The 25,426-nt window shown below is 35.2% G+C and overlaps 1 protein-coding gene across 24 annotated transcripts in view; it reads left to right on the top strand.

Moving 5' to 3' along the window:
- The window catches only part of ROBO2 (roundabout guidance receptor 2), a 1,669,704-nt gene that overhangs the window by 1,551,524 nt on the left and 92,754 nt on the right, over positions 1-25,426 (top strand). For all 24 annotated transcript variants that reach the window (XM_032878035.1, XM_032878033.1, XM_032878031.1 and 21 more), the window contains 6 exons: positions 7,496-7,620; positions 12,022-12,193; positions 16,733-16,938; positions 21,179-21,260; positions 21,673-21,835; positions 23,473-23,639. In XM_032878035.1, the coding sequence (XP_032733926.1) occupies positions 7,496-7,620; positions 12,022-12,193; positions 16,733-16,938; positions 21,179-21,260; positions 21,673-21,835; positions 23,473-23,639 (915 nt within the window). The remainder of the gene's footprint in view (positions 1-7,495; positions 7,621-12,021; positions 12,194-16,732; positions 16,939-21,178; positions 21,261-21,672; positions 21,836-23,472; positions 23,640-25,426) is intronic.

Here is a 25,426-nt window from a genome sequence, read left to right on the forward strand (position 1 = left end):
GCATATATATGGATAGATAATTACTACATTATTATTAGAAGAAAAGGTATAGATGTTGGAATTTTACCATGGAATTTTTAATATTAGCTAGAAGTAAGGTGCTGGCTGAGAAAGAAGGCATAGCACTCATCTAGAAGAGTTAATGCCATGAACTCAATAAGAAAGAGGTGAGCTGGAAAGGTAGGTAATTTAGTAATTGGATTACTTGTATTCCTTGAAAATAATGACAAATGAATTAAATGTGATTAAACAGACTTTATAAAAGTGATTATTTTAAATCCTATATCCCTAAATTATGTTTTCCTTTTATATGCACTGCTTCCTCTAAGACGAATTATGTGTTAATAAGCTTCAAATTAAATATTTTATGACATTATGCATTTCCAATATTATTAACAGAAATCCTTTTGAAGTCAAATGAAGTGTTAAATAGTAAAAATCGAATAGAATTAGGTAAGTTGAAGAAACAATCATTTATCAATGAGAAGTTAGTCTGTTCTGATCATAAACTAAGTAAACATTCATCTCTTATTCCCACTCTATACTGCATTTTAATGAAATGACTTCTTACTTTTTATTGTTGGTGGGAGTAAGCCTATCTTTTCAGGAAAGTCTAGAATTGGTTGTTACGTAATTCTTCTATTTTTCTATGTTGTTGTCAACACCCACTCTGGGGTGGTGCCTACTCATTTGTAGTCTTTGTGTCAGAAGTTTCCAACATGGTACAGGGGCATTCTCTACAGAAGGACATTTCAGAATCAGCTGGGAGATTATTTTCAAACAACATATTTTCCTTGGCATCTCTCCACCCAAACTGCTACAATAGTGAGTCACTGTCTCTGGTAGGAATGTGTCATATCCTTCAGTATGATAAAATGGAAAAGACATTGAGTATTTGCTTTAGATCAAGAGCTTTTTTTTTTTTTTTTTTTAATTTCCTATTTCAAGACATTCATTTAACATTCACTATTCGGGGCTTTTTCAGGCCAAATAAAGACTGCATTTCAATGCAGATGGTAGCCCCCCATTCCAGTAAGAAGTTACAACTGCACTGAGGAAGCAAGACAGCTAGGCAGGGGGAAGAATAGAGACAAAAAGGCAATGCAAGCAAAAGCAGGTACTTTAAAGTGGAAGAAACACGAGAAAGTAGAACATAGAGTGTGTTCAGGCTAATCATTGTCAACAAGTTGGATAAAAGAATAATAGATAAAGAGATGGGTAAACCTCGGGAACAAGCCAATACCTGTGCAAGTGGTTAAAAGTAGACTGTTCTGCTGAAATACCAGAGCTGGTCTGGGGATGAGTGAGTGTCAGGATGGTAAAATCTCAGGCCAGTGTAGCCAAATGCTACACTGAGGGGAACAAGCACTCTAGGTTTTTGAATAAAGAGTGACTTGAAATAAATATACTTGAGAAAGGTTGTACTTCCAGGGGTACAGAGAGAGCAAGACCATAGGTTTTATGCTACTTTAATAATCAAAGCAATTATTCAGGAATAACGTAATTTATGATTTTAACATCCTTATGCCATATTGGAAATCATAGCATATGATTCTTACCTTTCTGTCTGGTACTAGAGATGGCAAATTTTAATCAGATCATGGTTGGAAGTCAACTGAATTAATCTACAAGCTCAATGTTTAAGAGGTCCAACTATGACATTCGATGGACCATAAGTCAAACCTATCCTCTGACCTAGTGCATTAATCTTTTTAAAAACCCGTGTGCCCTTTGTAAGCTTTGGCTTGATGATCATCATAATGGTAGTAGTTAATACATAAGTAGGTAATACATAATGATATCATAATGGTAATAGTTAATACATAAGGTTCTTTGAGTATTAAATGAGATAATGCCTGTGAATGGTTTAACACCATTCACTGCCTGGCATTGAATGAACACACAGTTAATGTTAATTATTGTTCTCGTATTAAGCAATTTGTGACTCAGCATATCTTTAACCCAAGCATATGGTAAATGAGTGTGCTTTTCAAATACGCTTATAGACTATATTAGAATGTAAAAGCAAAAATATTAAATAGCAAAATAAATATTTTCTACTTGCTTAAGATATAAAGTTCCAAATGTTTATTACAGAACAAGAAGCTTCCTCACTCAGGCAACAATTACGCCCAAAGATGTACTGAGTGTGCCTGTAACCATCCTGTCACATATTAATATATGCAACTGCCGCATGACGATCTCCATGTTCATGTCTGCCATAGAAAGTCATATTTTCCTGTAAAAACAACTCGGAACATGATGTGATTAACCTTTAGGTCTCCCCATCCCCTCATCTCCAAGCCCACCTCTCGCATGGCCTATCCTTCTTACTCATGTTCAGCCATCTGATTTCCATAACACCCACTCACTTCCACCAGCGGGCATTAGCATAACAGAGCTGTAGCCTGACTTTGATTGAAGCCAGCTTGGACTGAATACAGTATCAAAGCATAATTTAGCAGAAATCAAATCCAATTTACTGTGCATTGTATTTAAATTCTCAAAAATGCTGTTTCAAGTGAACAATACCAGACCTCTAATCTCAATTGACCTTTTCATATTTGGGTCTACTTTTCTGGAAATCACACAACACGCTCTTCGTATAAAGCTATTGTTTTTAACTTGTAAGTATCCATCGAACACTGAATTGTACCACTGTTTTCTTCATCTCATTTCCTGTGATAGCTGTAACAATAAGGTATAATCACTTAACTGATTAAGCAACTATGTTATTATATCACAACCACAAAACATTTGTCTACCACTTTTGGATTTTAGAGAGGATATAAATATGTATTTTATACTCTTCTCTCTTGGAAAATGTGTACAAGAATTGCCATTTCTATTCTTCTGGAGTTTATAACTCAACCTCTTTAATGCACATTGGGTTTAAATGTGTGTTTGGAATTGTCATCTTGAGGACCCAATCATGGTTTTTTTATGTTTAATGAGAGTCATCAGAGAAAATCCATTTTACGTGGAGCACACTTTGTGCTACCTTGCCATATTGATAAACTGCCACCTCTCTACCTGCTCCCTCCCATCGCTGCCATCAGCCAAGCACCGTCTTTCCCAACCATTTTCACTGTCACCTGGCAGAAAGAGTGAAAATGTGAAATGTTAGCAGAAGAATTATTGATGCAGTTTTTCACTTTAAAACCTCAAAAATAAATTCCTTCAGCTGATAGCCCTTCACAGGAGGTTGCAATATAGACTTTGAGCAGAGAGAGACTACAGAAGTAAAAGTGATTGATGCGAATTGTTTTGGTGGTGCAACTGTAAGTGAAAGTAGGAAAGGATGTACATTTTCAGACATGGAAATACTCTTGAAAAAAAATTTTTTTTGCTTAGCTTTAAGATCTGTATTTTGTTTGTTTAATTTAAAAAATGATAAGGTGAGTCCAATTCCAGTGAGAGTGATTCGGCTAAAGTTCTGATGACAAGAAACTATTTGGTACTTTAGAAATAGGGTGTGTTTTTAATAACGTGGAATAAAAATACAATATAAATGAAAGTCACATGAAAGAATTCTTCATAGTGTGAATAATACAAATACTGATAGTATTTTGTTAGGGGTTCTTAAAAAAATCAATATTGGATAAAAACTCAAAAATTATGATTTCCTGGTCTTAGGTCTTATCAGTACTAGTAAATGTTACATTATAATATTACAGAATTCCTTTGTCCTTTAAGAGTTCTGGTGAAATGTTTTCTTAAGGTGCTTCTATAACTAACAGTTCTCAACTGATTTTCTGCCCTAACTTGCTATGATTTTCCTACCTTGCATCTGTGCTTTCTCTTTTAGAAAAAGCACACTTTCTAAAACATAAATCTTATTACATCTTTCTTCCGTAAACATCTTTGAACAGATCTCCATAGTTTTGGGGCAAAATTTAAGCTCTTTTAGCATAAATTATCTGGCCTTAATTATATCACTTCTGCATTTCTGATTTTATTTTTATTTTTTTTTTAAAGATTTCATTTATTTGACACAGAGAGTGATCACAAGTAGGCAGAGAGGCAGAGAGAGGCGGGGAAGCAGCCTCCCTGCCGAGCAGAGAGCCCAATGTGGGCCTCCATCCCAGGACTCTGAGATCATGACCTGAGCTGAAGGCAGAGGCTTAACCCACTGAGCCACCCAGGTGCCCTCTGATTTTATTCTTAAGACCGCGTACACTGCACTAACACATCCAGCCCCTCAAGTCTCTGCCTGGTGTCTGCTTCCCTCTTTCCAAGTAACCTTACTCCTCTTCATCCAGTGAACTCTTATTTTTGCTTTAAAACACAACCGAACCATAGCCCTCTCTGGCCTCTTGCCTCTTCTTTCTTCATCATCTGGTCTATTTGCTGCTCTTCCAACCTTTCACACCCAGTACCCTCTGCTTTTTGTGTTATTATACAAACCATACTCTGCTCCATTTGTTTTTATTTACTTATTTACCTGGAAGTGACTGCCATTTTTTTTTTTTTAATTTCCATCCCCTGTACCAAAGAGAATGTCTCATAATCTGTCAGTGCAGTCAGTCAGTGCATTTTGAATGAATAAATGAATGAATCATATGTTTTCAGAAAAGTGGGGAGATAGTTAAACGGTCATTTGCCAGTCCTTTTTTGGGGGCTATGTTTTTGCAGATGGTTAAAATTGTAGGATCCAGATTCCAAAAGTGTTTTGTAAAATCACTTTTCAACTAAAAAGTTCTTAAAAGTTAAAAAAATTAAATACAAGGAGGTATGTGCTTATGATTAAAGTGTAGATGTTAATTTTACTGAAGTAGATGGGTAGACAGATACAGCGTAAGCATAATATGCTTAAGACTATAAAATATATTTTCATTGTTTTCATTTGATGTGTTTTTTGGTGACTTCAATCAACTATTACATTTTAAAAATTAATTATATAAAGAAGGACTTTATAGCACAAATGGGGCTCTAAGATTTTACTAACCAGGTAATATGAGCCAATTTAAATTCTTTCTAGTCCAAAGCAGTACAAGTGAACAAATAAGGGATTGTGTGACTTTTATCAGACTATTAAATGATTTTTTTTTATAATGAGGAATAAGCTAATTTACTCTGGCTTAGTATCCATATTGGCACTAAATTTGTCTTTTATAGGATTAATAAGAAGCAGGAACTATATCTGATCTTTAAATTTTGCTTAATATGTATTATTTTCCTTGGATATTGGAGATAATAGAGACCAATCTTAAGCCTTTTTTGGTATAAATAATCTGGTGGTTTCATATCCTCCCTGAAAAATGGACGTTGCAGTGTTTTAAGAGTTGTTCCCCAAGTAATTTTGTAACATTGATTTAATCTATCATTCCTATTAGAAAACAGGGAACAAAAATCAATGTATCTGCTGATTCAGTGAAATTGTGTAGAAATAACAAGAAGATTGTAAGAAGCAAGTAATCTCCTGAAAATGCGAGGCAACATAAACCACATTCTGTTCAAATAGATCCATAAATCTGGCTTCTCCATCCCATTAGACTGAGTCTACTGTTATCTATAGTTATAGAAGAAAATTTCACTTAGTAGATTTATCCCCGCTGTCCCTGGGGTATGTGTTGAATGGGTTGAGTTAGGAGGCAGAACACTACAAACTAAGTCACTGCAAATCTCAGTGAATTAAAAAAAAAAAAAAATGCTGCTGCTGTTTCTATACTAGCATTCTTATAAGCGTGAGCCCTTGGCTGTATGTTTGAGGCTACCCTCCATTGACTTTGTTCTTGGACCTGCTCTTGTGTACTCCCAAAGGGCTGAAAGAATTCTGGGTAAAGACTTCAACCGAACGTCATTTATTGTTCTAATTCTTTAGAGTTCAAATTTTAGGATGGTTGCCATGGCCAGCAGCTTTTAAAAATTAGAGTTGACTTTAAACTTTTTTTCGTCCTCCATTTTCTAGCAGGAGCGATGATTTAAAGTGTAAACAGATGATGAGAAAAGTCATGGAATAAAAGTGCTGTTTTCTTGTCAACAGGAGTGGGTTTCGGTGTGAAGAAGATGACCTTGTGAAAACTAACAGTTATACTGTCTACTGTCTTTCACTTGGCTCCCACTTTAAACTTGAACTTTCTCAGTATTCTTACCCTACGCCCCCATCCCTTTAGTTTCTTTTCTATTGGAGTTCCTTATGCCTAGGTTTCATTGTCTTTGCCTACATCATTTCCCTCATCTTCCCACCAGAGTTCCTATTTTATTGACTGATATGCCTCCCTCACAATCCATACTATATTCATTAGAGGGCTAAGATTTCCAATGATTTTGCTTTGCATCTGTCCCTTCTTAGCTTAGAAAGACCTTGAACAAAATCCCCACTTTGGCTTCTCAGGACTTTCTTAGACCACATCCAAATCTATGTTTTTCAGCCCATGATGTTTATGCAACCGAGACCCTTCATTTCTGCCAGATTACACACTGTATGCTAGATGTGTTCTTGCTTCTTGCACTTTGCTCAGTAAGCTCCTTGCTTGGGATGTATTCATTTCTCCACTTACCTAAACGCTGCCCTTTCCTCAAAGTCTCCATAATGTGTATTTTCTGCTTAAAGCCTTTCACAGCTGCCATAACACAAAGGGATCCTTTTCTCCTGAAGTCCCATCACACTTCTTACATGTACTATGATTGAAAGGCTCCTATGCTGTGCTCTGAAACATGTCTATCATTGAACTTAGCATAGTCTTAGATAATTGTATTACCTTGCTTTTGCTGTTGTCATCATCACGTTTTGTGTTTCCCATTAGTTTGTGAGTTCCTTGAAGGCTGCAGGATAGATATATATTTTTTTATCTCTGTATCCTTGTGTCCAGTAGGGGAACATAGTAATTGTCTGACTAATGCTTATTTATCTAAATGAAATGAATTAAGTATAATCAACCACTTTCAAACATGTCATTATATCGTTAGTTATCTTTGTATGTAATTCCCAGTTCATAATTCTTTGATGTCTTCAACACTTTAACTCGTAAATTCCAGAATATAAGCACTTTGAGGATAGGGATCATATTCTAAGGTTTCTGGTTTGCCTGCACGTAGAACAATGTCTTATAAATATTACAGGAATGGTCAATGTCTGTGAGTAGACTAATTTCAGAGGAAGGAGATACTTGTGTAATGAAGGGATTCTTTTTCACCTTTATCTGTTCAAATCGCAAAACCAAATTGGGAAACCATATTTTTCTTTAAAAGACATTAGAATATCATGAAAAATCTATTTTCCTTTGCAAATATAAGGGCTACAGGATTATTATGTACAACATTTAGGAAGTATCTACTAATAAGTTTTCTTTTCCTTACATTTGATAGAGAGTGCTTTTCTCCTTTCCCCATTGTGTTTTGAAAAACGCCTTAAAAAATAGGAAAAAAAACATTAAAAACTGTGGTTTCTGTCTGGTTCTGAGCAGTCCATCTAATACCAGATTTTCCCTTTGATATCTATTTCTTTGTCAGTGGTTGATATTTATACACTTCCTTTCCTTTTAAATTATAGCTCCTCCACAGTTTGTGGTTAGGCCAAGAGATCAGATTGTTGCTCAAGGTCGAACAGTGACATTTCCCTGTGAAACTAAAGGAAACCCACAGCCAGCTGTTTTTTGGCAAAAAGAAGGCAGCCAGGTGAGTGTGAACCTTGACTGCTTTTCTGAAATCTCTGAACTCTTCCTGTCTCTGGTGCTTCTCAAAGTTTGTCTCACCTTTCCTGTTATCAATGTCGAATATAATTTATTTCTAAAAAAGAGAACAATTAAGTCTAAAATAAGTAAGGGTAGGATATTCTAATAGAATGTTCTTTATTTTCCAGTGTTAATATCCAAAATTCTGTATTTTACATAGAATAGATAAAACTCAGTGTAACTAAATCATCTTAAAAAGCCTGATTAAAGCCTCTGTAGCTATTAAAATCTCTGAACAGAAAAATAATTTTACTTTCTTGCAGCAGGCTACATTGGGATTATAAAATGAGTTTCTAAGTATAAAGTGTTTAGAATATCCTACGCACATGTAAACCAGTCAAACAATATTTCCATTATCAATCCACCTACGAAACCAATTGCAATCCCCGTTCATAGAGAGATATTATAAATGCCTTTGTTTTATCATTAACTTAAGGATACTTCCATTTAAGAGTGAGAGAAGTATTTAGTTCCATCATCCCGTCTGGATTCGTTCACAGTGAGGTGAGATAGGAAATAACACATCATATACCAGAAGGCATCAGCACTTGCCTGGTCTTTGCTCCTCCCTAATCTGTCCACTTATGACCCTCTGTGGGTAGCATGGCCTTTCAGACTCTGTTCAAAGTCAATTGGGTACGCTTTTTTTTTTTTTTTTTCACGTAGGCAGTGTCCAACTTGGACAAGCACTTAGCCTCTAGGTTCTCAGGCAATGAATGGAATTTCCAGCTTAAACCAAAATCTGTTCTTTGCCTGAGAACTTATCAGTGCATTCCTGAAGGACCTAGAGATATTTTTGTTGTAGTCTTCCTAGAATCAACTTTCAGGAGGCATACAGTTCACAGGAAGAGACCTCAGCACCCTCTGTTGTTAGTCCAAATTCTGGAAGAATTTCCTGGGGAGTAATGAAAACCATTATTAAGAGTCCCAGGAAATCTAAAAACTTTGCCAGAGATGGGAAAATTTTTAAGCTATATTAAAAGAACCTGTTGATCAGAATTTATGTATGATTATCTGGGTAGAAAGGCATCAGGAAGGGCACCTGGGTGGCTCAGTTGGTCAAGTACCTTTGGCTTAACCATGGCTCAGCCTTGGCTCAGGGCACGATCCCAAGTTTCTGAGATCGAGCCCCACATCGGGCTCCCTGTTCAGCTGGGAGTCTGCTTCTCCTTCTCTCTCTGCTGTTGCCCCTGCTTGTGCTCTCTCTCTCTCTCAAATAAACAGAATCTTTAAAAAAAAAAAAAAAAAAAGAAAGAAAGGCATCAGGAAGTTCCCCTTTGTCCTCATCTTTATACTATCATTCAGGCCCAGGCTGCCAGGACCTGAGGTCTCCCGCTGCCCAGACAGTAATGCCCAGCACCAAGGAGAGGTTCAACACCACTCTGGTCACCTCTGCCCCAAGACCCACACAGCACCTGAGAAGGCTGGGATGGGTGAATGCTGGAGAGCTCTGGTAGCTCAAAGGGACTTTTCTCTTGCCTGCAGCTCTTTCCCTCCACCCACCCTGGCTGCTTTGGGGTCCATCAAAGTCACTCCTGCAAGCCACTGATAGGAAATGTACTGATTTGAATATATTACTTTTTATCAATTTTATAAATATAATATGTGAAGCAGTTGGATTGTTGCAAATTTACACTTTAAATCCATGTATTAAAAATAATAATAAATAAATGAATAAATAAATAAATCCATGTATTGAGTGAAATCCCATCATCCCATCTCACTATTATATAAATACAGCTGTATCGTGTGTAAATCAGACGCCCTAAAATAGCTCTGGGTTGACATAATATATTGGATAACATGTGTATTGGACCTGTGGCCCAATAAACATGGTATTTAGATATGCTACATTCTGCTTTAATGGTTTTTGAAGATAATCAAATGGCACTAAAGAATTTCTTTTTCTGTTTTTTTGTTTGTTTTGTTTTGTTTTGATAAAGTGACAGGTAATTCCAGAGATATCAGTCTCTGGAAAAAATTCTAGTTAGGTAATTTGATTTGATTATAATCTTAGGTCTGGTTTTCTTTCCTTCATGTATCTCACTTGCATCAGAGAGAGTGGGGGGCAGAGAGAGAGAGGGAGACAGAGAGAGACTGTGAATAAGAACAAAAGAGAATTGCCTGAGGAAATTGTAAAGTTTCAAGTTATGAATTAGAATATTAGGAAAAATAAATCGGTCTTACTGTCTCCAGTATCCAATTTTTACAGTGATCTATGACTCTCCATCAGTAGAGAGAGTTAAGAACCTGGACTTAATGGTCCCTATTCCTCAATATGTGCTGATAATACCAATTAGCACTAATAGGACTCCTAGGCTCTTGAAGGCGAGAAGAGCTCTGTAGAATTCCTGGGTTTTGCTTGTAATCCATTTTCTTGTGCCTGTGTCACACAAGCAGTGAATAAAGATGATGGGTTAACCTCAATCATATGCCATTTTCCATGTCATCGAATCATTTAGAAGGTGGACTGATATTACATTGTAGAGGAAGAGATCCCAGAGAGAATTAAGTCCATCTGATGTATTAGTGCTATGTAAATTAGTATTCTAATGGCTAATTGTAGGAAAGTGCATACTTTGAGTTATTGTATCATTTTCAAGTGGCTTTAAAATTTAGACCCTTCTCTTTTAGATGGTTTATTTCAGTAATATATTTGGATTCCACACGAGAATTAGCTTGTTCTCATATTGTTTCCTATGCCTGAAAATGTCTAGCCTTATATAGTAATACAAGTTTTATAGGAGGGCAATAGGTTTTGAAATTATATTCCTGACATGCTTGCAAACATCACTTCTTTTAGAAAGGGTTTAATAACACGGTAATGTTTATGTAAAGTGGGCTTATAGTGTCACACTCAAATCTAATAAAGTGGACATCCATCATGTTGCAATAAAGAGAAGAGCTTCTAATTAAAGTAGGACATCATTCGCAGGATTAAAGTCATTTAGCGTAATTGAAAAGTGTTAATACCCTATTTTATCCTCTTCCATTGGTATTACTTCAAGGGTAAAAACATTTTAAGGTGAAAATGTGTCTTATGCCTTTAATTGAATGTTATTACCTCCTGATTGTAACATCTTGAAACTGTTTAATTACAAACCTGAAAAATTAATTACTATGTTGAGGAACAGATCCCAGAGGGTTATAATGTTCTTTTTTGTAAGCAAATACAACATAAAAATTGATATGTTCTTATTTATAATCCAACTTGGAAACATACCTCAATATGATTTGTTATACCCAGATGTTTTTCTTAATTGAACAACAGTAAAGCAACATAGGTCACCCAAGTTAACATTACTGCTCTCATATAGGAACTTTCAAAATTTTACATTTGGGCTACTTGTATTTAATGTGAGATGTATTGTAAAGTAATTTTTCATAGAAAAGAAAGTCATATTGTGAAATTCTTTAAGGGCACATGCACACTTCAGAAACATTTGACATCTTCTCTTTATTTTCAATGATTTGCTTCATCTTGCATAGATGGTAATATTTCTACCTAGCTCCTTTCAAAGCTATTACAATCTGCAGAAATTTTATAGCAGGAGTAGATTTGACTGTCTCTTTCTGTCAGTCCCAGCCACACACTTTTGAACATCTTCATTAAGAAATTCAGTTAATTACATCAAATATTCAGAATGATTAGTGGAAAGTCTATTTTGCATTTCTTAGTAATGTGCAGTTTATAAAACACGAGCATAGTTAATGTTACATTCCCCGTTATCACAATGTCTGATGAGCCACATGAGCATTGTCATGCCCATTTTACAGATGAGGAAATCATGTTTCAAAGATATTAAGTAACTGACAGTAAGTCAGGGAGAAAGTAAAGGCTTAAGGTAAAGATCCAGGGTTTTTATTTTCTTATTTTTCTTTTTTCTTTTTTTTTTTTAAAGAGTTTATTTTTTTGAGAGAGAGAGAGTATGTGTGTGCACACACGAGAGGGGGAGGTTCAAAGGGAGAGAGATTAGCAGACTCCCAGATAAGCAGGAAGCCCTACTCAGGGCTTGATCCAAAGACCCCAAGATCATGACCTGAGCAGAAGGCAGAAATTTAACTGATGGAGCTACCCCAGTGCCCCAAGATCCATGGTTTTTAGATGATTATTCCTTCAGACTTCAGAAGACAGGCTGACTTCTGAAGGCATATTATTTTTCCATGATTTGGAGAAAGTTTCCCAGTGAAACTCACTATGTGGCATTTAATCATTTCAAGACCATATTTTTAGAAATAGGTATTTTCTTTTTCCTACTGTATCACAGTAATTATAATAGCTATTGTTAATGTATTTTTCCTTCTGTGTGGGAAAGATATTGATGAGATTGTGTTTCTTTCACAGAACTTGCTTTTTCCGAATCAACCCCAGCAACCCAACAGTAGATGCTCTGTTTCGCCAACTGGAGACCTCACAATTACCAACATTCAGCGCTCAGATGCGGGTTACTATATCTGCCAGGCCCTAACTGTGGCGGGAAGCATTTTAGCAAAAGCTCAACTGGAAGTTACTGATGGTGCAGTATTATTATTAGATTTGTCTTTGGAAAATAGTAATTTTTATTTCAAGATCCATATTAACCAAGTGAAGTTTTCTGAGTTGCTAAATGTGTAAATGAATGCTTATCTTCTAAGTTTGAATCTAGGTAAAAATAATATTATTAATAGTTTCTAATTCTACAGGTACTATTCCAAAGAAAAATATCAAAGATTGTCTATTTTATTTTAAAAAATACAGAAATTCTTTATTTTAAAGAAATGACCTCACATTCCCAGTGTATAGATATGTCATCTGTATATTTTTTAGTTTTATGCTGACATGATTTCTTCTAATGGATATTAATAATTTTATTTCATTAAAGAAGGAAGAGATATCATCTTTAATATTAGTGGAAACAGAGATGAGTTCTTAGTTAGCTAATCACATTATGACATCTTATGACTTTTTAATTATTCATTCGCTAAATTAAATTAAATAGCTTCCAAACTACTGATGGATGCTAAAATTATTGGGGGATTTTTATTTGCACATTATGTACTATAAATCATAGCTGAGACACCTACATTTATAGTGATTGTTGAAAAGGATGTACAGATCTCCATAATCTGTTTTTATTTCCCCAAGAGCTTATTTGTCACCCTTGGTAGGTAGGAAACTTGAGATATTTTGTGAATTTCTGAGCACAATTTTATCCGTGTTGTTTGATGTCTTAAACTAAAAATTCTCTCTTGTTCTCTTATGTTTGTGAGGTTTGTTTTGTTTTCCCTTGATGCTGGTTTCTGAGATCTAAGAACTCTGTTTTGTGACCTCTCTAATTCTTTTCCTTCTCTGCTCAAGAAATAAGGTGCACTTTTATGCAATTCAAATTTACATGTGGATTAAATGGTTATTTAAAATTAATACAAAGGAAATATTTTTTAACATCTGTCCGTGGTGTTGCCTGATTCAGCACCATGTCAAGAATAGGAATAAATGGAACAGACAAACCTTGGCTGTAGGAACATTGAGTCGTTAATGGCCGTACCTGCTGATGTTGCAGAAATTTTACTACCATGGAACTGAAAGAAGTCAGGTTCAAGGGTAACAGTGCTAAGAAATTCTTTCTTTAGATGGGCAAGATCTTTGATCCTTCCTATCTATGTAGTTTTTAAAAGAAATAGAAGATAATTATTCATCTTTCTTAAGTCCTTATGCTTTCTACCATTAACAAAAATGTCCAGATATATATATATACCGGGAAAAGAAGATATTCTGGCCAGAGCCTAAGTTGTTTTCTGTATATGAGAATAAAACAGTCTATGTTTAATAATGAAAACCTCTATTGTGACCTAGTTGCTTTTATTATTTTACAAAAGACAGACTCTAAAATATTTCTAAATAAATAAATTGTTATGGGAAAAAGCAAACCATATTTGTAGGAAATTAAATTGGTTAATTAGAAGAGCCAGAATATATGACAGATTCTCAGGGTCATTTCTGATGCAATGAAAAGGAAAACTTTTGTTTTGAGAACTTGTGTTGGTTGATGACATAATCTCACAAAACAGTAGTTATTCCAGCTTTGTTTCTAAGGTCAAAATTAAAAGAGTAAAAACAAGTTTAAATCTGATAAGTGAGATGACTGAACGGTTTGCTACAACTGGCTTGAATATTAATTCCTACATTGATTTTTACTTAAGTAAGCAATCACAAAGTCAAGATCCTTTTGCAAAAACATTGAATGAAGGTTATAGAGTTATTGATTTTGACAGGAAAGAACTCTAACTTCAAGACCTAACCCCCCCCACACACACATTATTTATTACAAATAACTCTTTCTAAATACTAACTTGCTACATTGACGTAGGACTTTAGCTTCTATTCATAGTTTTGTTGAGTTTTCAGATTGGTTAAAATTTAATGGTATGTGAGCTATCATTTTCATTTGCACCATTTTTTGGAGGGTGTGACCCAGGGCAATTTAGAGCCAATTGAAATTCCAATGTAGAATAAAAAATGTATGTCATATTCAGAGAAACAAGCAAAACACGTAGAGCAGTGTTTCTGTTGCTACATTTTTGCACGTAGACTCCTTTCTTGGAGGTATTTTTAACTCAAGTGTTCATATAAGATGAGATTGCTAATGGTGATGAAATGTTCTGTTGAGTGATAATTTTACTGATTATAGATTGAATGAAGATGCTTCAATATACTTGAATTTCAAAATATCCTTTCAGAAGACCTTTTCATTAATTCGTTGGCACTGTTCATTTCTTCTTTCCTTCTGCTCTTTTTCTTTCAGAAAATTAGGAAATTGTAATGAGAATTCTGAGTGCAGCCAATAGCATCTAAAAGGACTAGAGAGAAGAAATGTATTTATATATTATATTGACAACAAATGTCACACCATGATCTTATATAAATGGTTTATTGAGGATTTATAATGCATAGTTAGAGAAAACCAGGGAATTGTTCACAGACCACTGGAAACCCTAAATGTTCATTTAACCTTTGACCTCAGTGTCATGGAAACCTGCGGTCATCTTTCACCCATAACATCTTTGAAACTGAAAATTCCTTCTGGCGAGGAGATTTTCAATTACTTTATTGATCAAATTCATTAAAAAGACATTGAGCTACTCATTTGAGCAATAAAAAAGAAAGAAAGTAATTAGATGTCCTTGGCTATATCTAATGATTTCAGGGATATAAAAATAAAAACAGGTTATGAGCAGTTACCTAAATTCTGTAAAGATATTTAATTTGAAAAAAAGCAGTAAGAATATTTAAAATTGAATAAATAGATTCTACTCTAGTAATGTAGACCCATTTTTCTCACTGAATTTAGAATTATTCATGTTTTGTGATTGGCCCCTTCATTTTTGACCCATAAAGAAAATGACTTCCACGAATATTCAGTTTGGATATCGATTGTGTAGTATGGGCCAGAATTAATATAACATTGTATTTTCACATTATCTGAAGATTATTTTATTTACTTCTAAAATGAAGAATTTGAGCAAGAAAATCATAAAAGATATAGTTCTAATTTTTGTAAATAATACACAAAATTTCATTTTTTTAGTTTTTTATAAGGTTTTTATATGTGTGCATAGACACACATACATATACACATTTTAATACATATTTTGATGTAGTAGGTTTATGTTGATTAGAAGTCCACTGCATCTTGACATGCACATGCAATAGATCTATTTCATAACTTCTATTTTAAATTAAAATTGGTTGGCTTTCTCATGGTAGGCTGTAAAAGGGCTGTTTAATGTTTTTCCCCCAAAAGCACAAATCCTAATAATAAAGATGCTGCATATAGATTGGGAAATAGATAATCTGGTGGACAAAGGAGATTAGAGTATTAATGAGCAAAATGACATTTTGATAATGTACATTGTAACACACACACACACAAATACTTTATAGATACTTTATAGATACTTTCTCCTCACTGTTGCTTAATAATCATTAAAATCCACAACTGTTTTTCCTTTCTGTGAAAGTTTTATGTTTATATGTGGTATACATATTTTGGTAATTATATAATAAACATAATATAAATATGCATAAATATTTTGAGTAATTAACCAAAATCCATGCAAGTTTTAGAACTTGCTCTTAACAAAGCCTTCCTTGGACCTGGACGTGTCAGTTTTGTTATGAAGTGTTCTTCTAATGAATTCTGGATGAAAGTTTGCATCCAATTGACTCCATATTTCCATCATCCATTTAAATAATACTAACATGCTGCTATACTTCCTAAATCATTATGACATACTTCCAAAGACACTGAAGATACTGTCATGAAACAAATTTTTAAAAAAACACTGAACTAGAAGTTTATGAATTGTGGAAATTTTACCCAGATGAACACAGGAATTGATATATATGTAAACACTGATTTTACATGGAAAACCCTAATTTGTCATACCATAAATAGAGTATAACTAGATTACTGCTTAATTCTAAGGACTAGTTAAATCCTATCACCCAGATCATAATACTGTTATCTAAGGCCCAGTGTCATAATCTTAGAAATAAAGTATTTATATCTAGTAATTTAATATCAGCCAACATACCATAGTCTGTATATATGTATATGTATAAATAGAGAGAGAGGGAGAGCAAGGTGCTTTGAAGGGTGAAATTTTGTATTATATGTATATTTATAATGAAAGCAAAGGTGAAAATTGTTTCTACCCATATGATACTCTATAGGCTTTCTTAAATATGCATATAAGAGATAAAATGTACATTTTGTGAATAACTGCTATGAACTCTCCATATTTTTATTTTAATATGATAAATACTTTCAACAATACTATAATGTCAGAATTTATTTTATTGTCATCTACCATAGGTAATTCAGAGTAAGTTATAAACAATAGTATGTCCTCAGTAAATATGCTGTATATATATCATAGTATGTATAGATGATAGATACATAATGGGCATAGAATATGCAGGATAAATTATAGATAATATATATGTAATATGCATCTAATACTATAATATAACTTCTGAGAAGTTAAAATATACTGAAAATATCCTTATCCTTTAGTTTTGACAGATAGACCTCCACCCATAATTCTACAAGGCCCGGCCAACCAAACACTAGCAGTAGATGGTACAGCATTACTGAAATGTAAAGCTACTGGGGATCCTCTTCCTGTAATTAGCTGGTTGAAGGAGGGATTTACTTTTCTGGGTAGAGATCCAAGAGCAACTATACAAGAACAAGGGACACTGCAGATTAAGAATTTACGGGTAAGTGATGCTTGACTTGTGTTTGGGTCTTCATTTCAACGTAAGTATTGCCCTCGGGAGAAGTGGCTTTGTAAACTTAAAATCTTCCATACTAGCACAGTTGCTGTACCTTTTATTATAGGCCCTGTTATTTCTTATTTCCCTATTTCTTATTTCAAATTCACCATTTGATGAATTGATATTAGAAGGAAAGTCCTTATGTTAATGATAATATCATAACAGACTTAGAAACTTTTGATTCTTTCATTCCAACTTGTACGTATCCAATTGATAAAGCTGAAAATCTTAAACACATGAAGTTAATGATAGTAATGGGATATTTAAAGTAATTTGAAAGTGTCAGATCCTTTTGATTTACTGTCATGAACAAAGGAAGTTTGTAAGGAAATGTGGACAACTTGGCTTGGCCAAGCTATTATGTGAAAAACTGAAGAGATAAGATTGAGTACATAAAAGGTAGATTTGGCTAGTGGGTGGAAAATCTTACATTTTAGTTTAAGCTGCTGTGGAGTTTAGATTTAAGCCTGTGGACAAGGACAAGTCATTGCTGTTCTTTTATTGGAAGATGGTGACTATTCCTGCCAATTTAACAAATTAAACTTACTCCAGAAGCAACTCAAATGCCTCTTTCTGAATATTTTATTAGCTATCTACTGTTGTTTAACAATATCAGCAAATACTTAGAGGCTTAAAGCAACATACATTTATTTGTTTCTGTGGGGTTAGGAGCCTGGGTGTGATTTAGTTGGGTCTTCCACTTCTGGGTCTCACAAAGGGATAATCAGGTATCCTGGTTGTGGTCTCATCTGAAGATTGGGGATAAATTTGCTTCTCAGCAACATGATTGCTGGCAGCAATTAGTTCCAAATGGCTATCATACGGATTACCTCAGCATCTCGTTTGCTGTGGACTGGAGGTTGCCTTTAGTTCCTTGCCAAATTGATATTCCCATTTTGACTACTTGCTTCCTTAAAGTCAATGAGGAAGGGAGTCTCCTGGCAAGACAAGTATTATGACCTTATGTTACATAATCGCAAATGTGACATCCTGTCACCCTTGCCATCTCCTGTTGTCCAGAAACAAGTCAACAGGTCCCACACACATTTGAGGGGAGGGATTGGTTACACAAGGTGTGAGTGCCAGATAGGGACCGCCTGCCCTCTATGAGTATATTCATTTTCATTCAACAAAATGTACAGAGCCCCCCCTCCATGTGGGAATCACTATGCTAACACTGCAGAGTTTGCTAGAATAGTCAAAAGATTGGGAATGAGAGCCAGAAGTAAGGTGACTAATATTGGGCATGAAGAAAAATTAATCAAAAATTATTTGGTGGAAGAGCAATTAGTAGAATCTGGTATCTAGGTAGAAATAGGAGCCAAGATTTAAAATAACAACAACAACACAAAACAAACAAACAAACAACAACAAAACAAAAAACCAGGAAAACAATGCTGAATTTTACTATCTGGAAGCTAGGGAAGAAGTTAAAATATTTTTCACTACATGTATTTTCAATTGATAACAACATGGATTATTTCTTCTCTTAAAATACAAATATATTTATAGTTAATTATGTGTTTACTTGGTATTTATCAGTGTATCACCCAGATATTTACAAAAAAGGAAGGACTCTTTGTAGTATGTCCATGCACACTCAAAGCACACAAACCTTTGTTAATTTGTATATTTGTTAATAAAATTAATATTTAATGTTTTCATTTTAATTTTGAGACATAGGCATTAATTATTGCTTGAATTAGGAAAACATGCTGTCAAATTCAGTTAAAAGACAAATAAATTAGTACAGATTTTAGCCTGTTTCTTTATTGATTCTGAATTAATTGCTAACCTTCTTTGAACAAATGGGAGTTATTAAAAAATTAATGCCACCTCTCCTTGAGTAAACACTTTCACCTCTCTCGTTGGGCTAAAGGCAGACTTGGGCCATGGAGGTTAATGCATTTTCACTGTACCACTGAATTAAAGGGTGTGCTTGAATAGTCAAGATCCCCAGTAGTGTTTGAAAGAAGCAATTAAAGGTGGGTGCTTGATGATGTCAAACAAACTTCGAGCCCTGTGTCAGGCTTCTGAGTCGTGTCTCTGAGATGCAAGTTCCCGGGGGCTTGTCTGCAGCCAACCACGCAAGGTGAAAAGCCAGGTGATGGAGTGTGCCAATGCATTAATCTCTTTTTAGAGCACTTGGTTAAGGATAAAAGGAGAAGGAAAGAAGAGAGATGAAGCACTCATGACCCGAAAAGAAATTATTTAAAGTTAAAGAAATAAGAATGAAGGTAGTGATGATGATGGTGATTGAAGAGTGAGTTTTAGCAACGATAATTCAGCTTTTGATAAACTCCAGTACGAAAATGTTGTTCTTTTTCTGACTGTCTTTAAAGGGAGATGAAAATGTGTTTTTACACTACTTGACTCGTATAGTCAAAAGAGGGTTTCTATAGGTCATAATCCTTTGTGTCTCACTATTTCTTTCCCTTTTTTTTTTTTTTGGTACTTAATGGGGGGGAGGGGATGGAAATAATGTGATGAACACTGTGTTCTCCTAGTCCAGCTAATTGGTAACTGAATCTGTATCTTTTGAGGAGTAGAATATTCCAATACTCATTAAAACCTACCTACCACCGCTAATGTCAGACTGTGTCTCTCCACAATGACAAAGAGATGCAGTTAAGAAGCATTACCTACATACCCTTCTTTCAGCATTTGCACATAATAACAAGTGCTACATTTTAGTTCAGCAGCTATAATAAAATGCAAATTCTTTACTCTTTCACAGACCGCATTCAAATGAACATCGCATTAAAATCCAACCTTGGCTCATTATATTTAGTTTGTGAGTGATGCTTCTTAAATGGAGAGATTGCTAATGACTATAATGCACACACAGCCACGTGTGAAAGAATGGCTCTTTTTACAATGGCTATGCCCCGTCATCCCGCTGTATAATAGAAGACAATTGTATGAAGATAATATGGCAGAGAACGATGCTCCAGAGCAGTTTGAAACTCAAGTTAAAATACATAATGACATTTGAAATCAATTAAAATGGTGGCCCAGCAGTAACATCCATGCACTAATGATGTACCTGAGAATCCATTGCAGAAGGTTGAGTCATCAATACACTTACTCTGTGGACCCAGAAGAGACTATATTCCATGAACCCTCATATTTCATCAACAATTAGGCTCATGTTCATCACAGAATTTTAACTTTGTGTCATGTGACTTGCCTTATTCAGACTGGTCACCAGTTTCTCTGCCCAGTCTCATCTCTAAACCAGTGTGAATCAATCTGTTTATACCCAAGGCCCACAGAACTCAACCACAAAGAAGATTTTTGACATACACTTTTTCATTGATTGGCGCCTTTTGCCAAAGCATAGTCACAGAAATGTATACCTTGTACATTTGTAAAAGAGAACTCTTGATTGTATTATCAACTACTTAAAAAAAAATCCTTTCCTGTTCTTCAGCGAATAATAAGAGCATTTTAAGGGATCAATGGAATGGCGGTTCTTAAATATGCTTTAAAGGGTGGGGCATGAGATTATTTGCGTGGTCCCTTTCGGCTCTAAACTGAACAGATTCCTTAGACATGGTTTGTGTGTTTATGATATAATTTTATCTCATTCTCTGTCACACTACTAAAATCTAAATATAAGTGAATATCAATCTATTTGAAGGGAGAGACCTGTTTGTTTTTTTTTCCTTCACTTTTCTCCATGTCTTTAAAAAAAAAGTCAGCCACCTGGGATCACAATCCTTATTGACTCTGAGTGCATTTTGTCCATTGAAATATAATGTATTAAGGTGGAAAAGACAGTTTTGCATTGCTGATCTCTGAATATTTATAGGATTCTGAAAAATTCTGTCCTGAGTTGTCCATATGTGACTCTGACACAGCGAAACCCCATTGTAAACTGGAGTTATACGAAGATAAAGGTATTACATTGGAGGGAAGAGGAACAGACAAATCGAGTTTACCAGACAAATAACATTTAGTTGTAGAAATACAAAAAAAAAATCATTCAATTCCTGTTATGAATAAAATAATATTATATGAGTTGATTTTAATATTTTGTGTGCACATATGATTGACTAATGAACAATTTGGACAGCCAAATGATACATCACATTTAAGAAATGAAATATTACCTCCTTGAGATTGAGTACTCTACAAATTAATTAAAATAATTGAATTGTCTCCCTTTGTTGCACACTAGATTTCTGATACTGGTACTTACACTTGTGTGGCTACAAGTTCAAGTGGGGAGACTTCGTGGAGTGCTGTGCTGGACGTGACAGGTGAGTCCTTGGGAATGATCTCAACAGAAGAAATCTTGAGCCCATTTCAGTGATTAGCTCTCATCAAATAACAATCAAATAATCAAAATTTTAAATTCACTGACTACAAAAATGAAGTCATATGCCACTTTTTAATTTCTCCACATGACATTACATATATGCAGTTTGATACATTTGTCCTCGATAAACATATTTCCTCTACCTGAAGAGCAAGCAATTCTAGTGATCTTGCATGAAAGTAAGCATTTAATAACATGTAGAAAAGGCAAGTATTCATTTACATACTTTTGATTCATGAAGATGAATTGCTCATTGTCTAGGTCAACTTCTTTAATAGACTATTTTCCTTCTTTTAAGTGTTATGGCATCTTATGCAATCAGGAATGAAGCATTTTCTGTTTGTCCTCTATAGAATCTGGAGCAACAATCAGTAAAAATTATGACTTAAGTGAACTGCCAGGGCCACCATCCAAACCACAGGTCACTGATGTTACTAAGAACAGTGTCACCTTGTCCTGGCAACCAGGTACCCCTGGAGCCCTTCCAGCAAGTGCATATATCATTGAGGCTTTCAGGTATGGGAGAGTTCCTTTTTTTTTATTTTATTTTTTTATTTTTTCTCCATTGGGTTGTTGCTTAAGCTCCTATATCCTAAAATCTCACATGAGCTATCCTGCTGTTTTATCTTAAGAACATGTTTAACAGTGCATTTTAAGTATTTATCTGATTTTATTCAAGAATAGACTCTAGTTGGTTTTTTTCCACTTATAACTTGATAATAGGACTAAATATGCATTACCCACGCCTAAGTCTATGGGGATCTAGCTCAACACCTAACCACTTAGCTCCTTTCTTTACTCTGACCATCGTAAAGACTTAAGATGAGAATTTTGTCATTAGAACTAGGCAGAAAATAATTTAATTAGGCGGGACACTTTTTAAGTTCTGCATTGTTTATTGAGGCATGGAATCCTGGAAACTTGCTTCCTCATAATTACAGCAGAATTTAAAATAGTTCCACTGTTTTTGTGCTATATATTTTAATGAAGCTTTGGGGTATGCCTAAGGGAAAAAAACGAAAAGCTGCAATTAAAGAATTGATTCCATGCACTTCTGGTTGCTGAAAGGAAAAAATAGGTCCAATTGTTACCTGAAAAAATTGTCATCAATATAAGGATATAGACTATACATTAGCAAATGTCATGATGAAGTCATTATGAGAATTTGATAAAATACTTACACAAATGGGAAAATGAAGTTTGTATTGTTTCAGTGTTCTTTTATTTGCTTTTATAAAGATAGCAATAGCCCCTGTCATTTTAAAGCATTAGGACAAACCATTACTTTCGTTTTAGGGTTCCCTAATCTATTTAAGGTTAACGATCAACAAATACATCATTTCCAACTTTCAAAAGACAGTTTTTCTGTAATTTTCATGCTTTGACGTATAAGAACTTTAACTTTTGAAAAGTGAACGGGCAGCCCTGAAAAATCCCATTCTGTCCTCATTATGAACAAAAGCAGCATTTGACCTTAGACAAAGTTTTCTAAATGGGCATCCCATCTCTGGCGGGCTGTTAAGGGGTCTCCACATCTAGATTCAGAGGCATTTCACCATTTGAAGATGAGAAATCACATACTGTGTAATGTACAATTTTATTAAAAATGTGACCAAAGGAAAATATTCCTTACATGTTTCCTTTCTTCTTTTACAGAAATGTAGTTTTAGAAGGCTCTATTATAATATTGCATGTGGAATTGATGCAAAAGAAAACACACCTTGTAACAGGAAAATGTATTGGCATAATTTACTCTGTAGTCCATTTATTCTTTCTACAGGTTAATTCTTTTCAAGGTATATATACATACATTTACGAGGACCATATTTATTGTATAAACTTGATGTTGTGATCTTGGCCTCTGTTCCTTTTACAGGTATTCATTTAGTGGGCTGCTGTGCATTAGCAACGGGCTGTCACATCTCCTGGGCTGAGTTTAATTTTGTTGTGCATGGCACTTCCGTTAGGTGGGCTCGGCTTTGTTGTTGAATAAACCGAAATCATCCAAATGTTTCATTTATTGGGCTTAACACTTCAAGTGTTGTGCGTGTGTGTGTTTAATTTTCAGCCATTAACTTTTGTCATTGATACCCAACTCCATTGCCGATACCTTCACGACTGGTCTTTAAGTGAAAGTTCTGTTCCTGTTGCAGCCAATCGGTGAGCAACAGCTGGCAGACGGTGGCAAACCATGTAAAGACCACACTCTACACAGTGAGGGGATTGCGGCCCAATACGATCTATTTATTCATGGTCAGAGCGATCAACCCCCAAGGTCTCAGTGACCCAAGCCCCATGTCGGATCCCGTGCGCACACAAGGTAATTTCAAGGGCTGTAAAAGTGACTGGTTCTGGAAGGAGGCGTTCGTTCAGCTGCTCTTTAAGAACAAAGGAATTGCCTGAGGCAAGAGAAATGTGTCTGCCTTACTTGTTACAATGATTCATTAGACCCCATCCAGGGAAGGAGAAGGGAACTTGCTGTTCACCTCGGTAAATGAGTCCTCCTCTCGGAGCTGCCAGGGTCTGTTGAGTAAAAAATAAACAAACAAACAAACAAACAAAATAATTGTTTACATTTACGTAGTAAATCAGCTAAGTTAGGACTTTACTGTATTTCAAAAGGAGGAAACTGGTCTCCTTCTTTGAAAGTTAATGACACAATGCAAAAAGTGATCTTTAATGGATCTAATGCCCAGATGGGGATATCAAAATTACCCCTATTGTTTAAGAATTCTATTTTTATAGCACAGTGGGTCTCCAGGCAGAGCTCTGACGGGAGCATGAGCTGCATCCCTTAGGACCACGGTAGAAATTCAGTCTCAGGCCCCGGCTCAGAAGCTCTGGGGGTACCACGCCCAGCAGTCTGTGTTAGGGTGCTCTCTAGGAGATGATTCTGCTCAAGTTTGACAAGCATTCCTACAGTGGGTGGGCTTTTCGTTTTTGTTGTTGTTTGTTTTGTTTCGTTTTTTTATCAGACCAGGTTAGTTTAAAGGAGCAATTTGTTTCCGAAAGGAGTAAATCAAGTTTTCTTCCGGAGGTATACAATTCTCTTGACTGATTAAAAAAATCAAAAACAAAACAAATGGGCAAAGGGAAAAAAGAGAAATCAAGAAACAGACTCTTAATTTAGAGAACAAACTGACAGTAACCAGGAGGAGGTGGGGGATGGGTGAAATCCGTGTTGGGGATTAAGGACCGCACATGCTGTGATAAGCGCTGGGTGAGGAACTGTGCCATCACTCTGTCCTACCGGAAACTAACACGACACTGTATGTTAACTACCTGGAATTTTATAAAAACTTGAACACGCAGAATATTATAATTTCAAAACTGAAGATTTTTCTTCTCAAATTAAGAATCACTGGAGTGGAGGGGTTAAAACAGGATGCTGCATTATAAGTTCCCTTCCTACTAGTAGATGGGGGGAATTAATAAAACAGACCTTGTGGCTTTATTATTGGTTACAAACGACTTCCTGCAGGGTTCTTGAGAAAGGGTTAATTATTTCCTATTTGTAAAAGGCTTTGAACAAGATATAATTCAAAGTAGTATTTTTATGCAATGAAAAGCACCATACAGCCATAAAAATATTATTATAATTACAATGTAGTGCCGTGATAGTAACTAGCATGCTCTTATAACAGAGAAGGGTGCCTTAAAGGAATCGAGTGAAATAGTCCCCTCGTGATTTTAGAACGTTGCTGACATGATGACAGTCAGGGGAGGAGGGAATGCCGCTTCTCTATTGTTCTCTAAGCAGTAATGTGATTAATTTTCCATGATGATAAAGGGCCTGTAGGTAAAGAACCTGTCTCCAGAGAAATAAAAAGTACAACAAGAAATTTGAAGATCTGAAACTGGTTATATTTTTACCTTGCTTGGATCCAGTTGCTTTTAGTGGGTCTGAATTTAATGAGTAAATTAAATTATGGAACCGGAAGATGTATGTGGCTTTAACTCGAGAAATCAGAGTACCGGGGTCATTTTTACCAGTGTAGACAGAAACAGTTTTTGTGTGTAGCTGTAATGGAAGGCGAGAGATAACAGAGTAGGGAAGACTTTGGGTGTGATTATATCCGGCAGACCTTCCTGATCATTCAGTAACTC

The sequence above is a fragment of the Lontra canadensis genome, unplaced genomic scaffold (assembly GCF_010015895.1).
Source record: "Lontra canadensis isolate GAN:19392208 unplaced genomic scaffold, GSC_riverotter_1.0 scaffold62, whole genome shotgun sequence".
NCBI classification, from domain to species: domain Eukaryota; kingdom Metazoa; phylum Chordata; class Mammalia; order Carnivora; family Mustelidae; genus Lontra; species Lontra canadensis.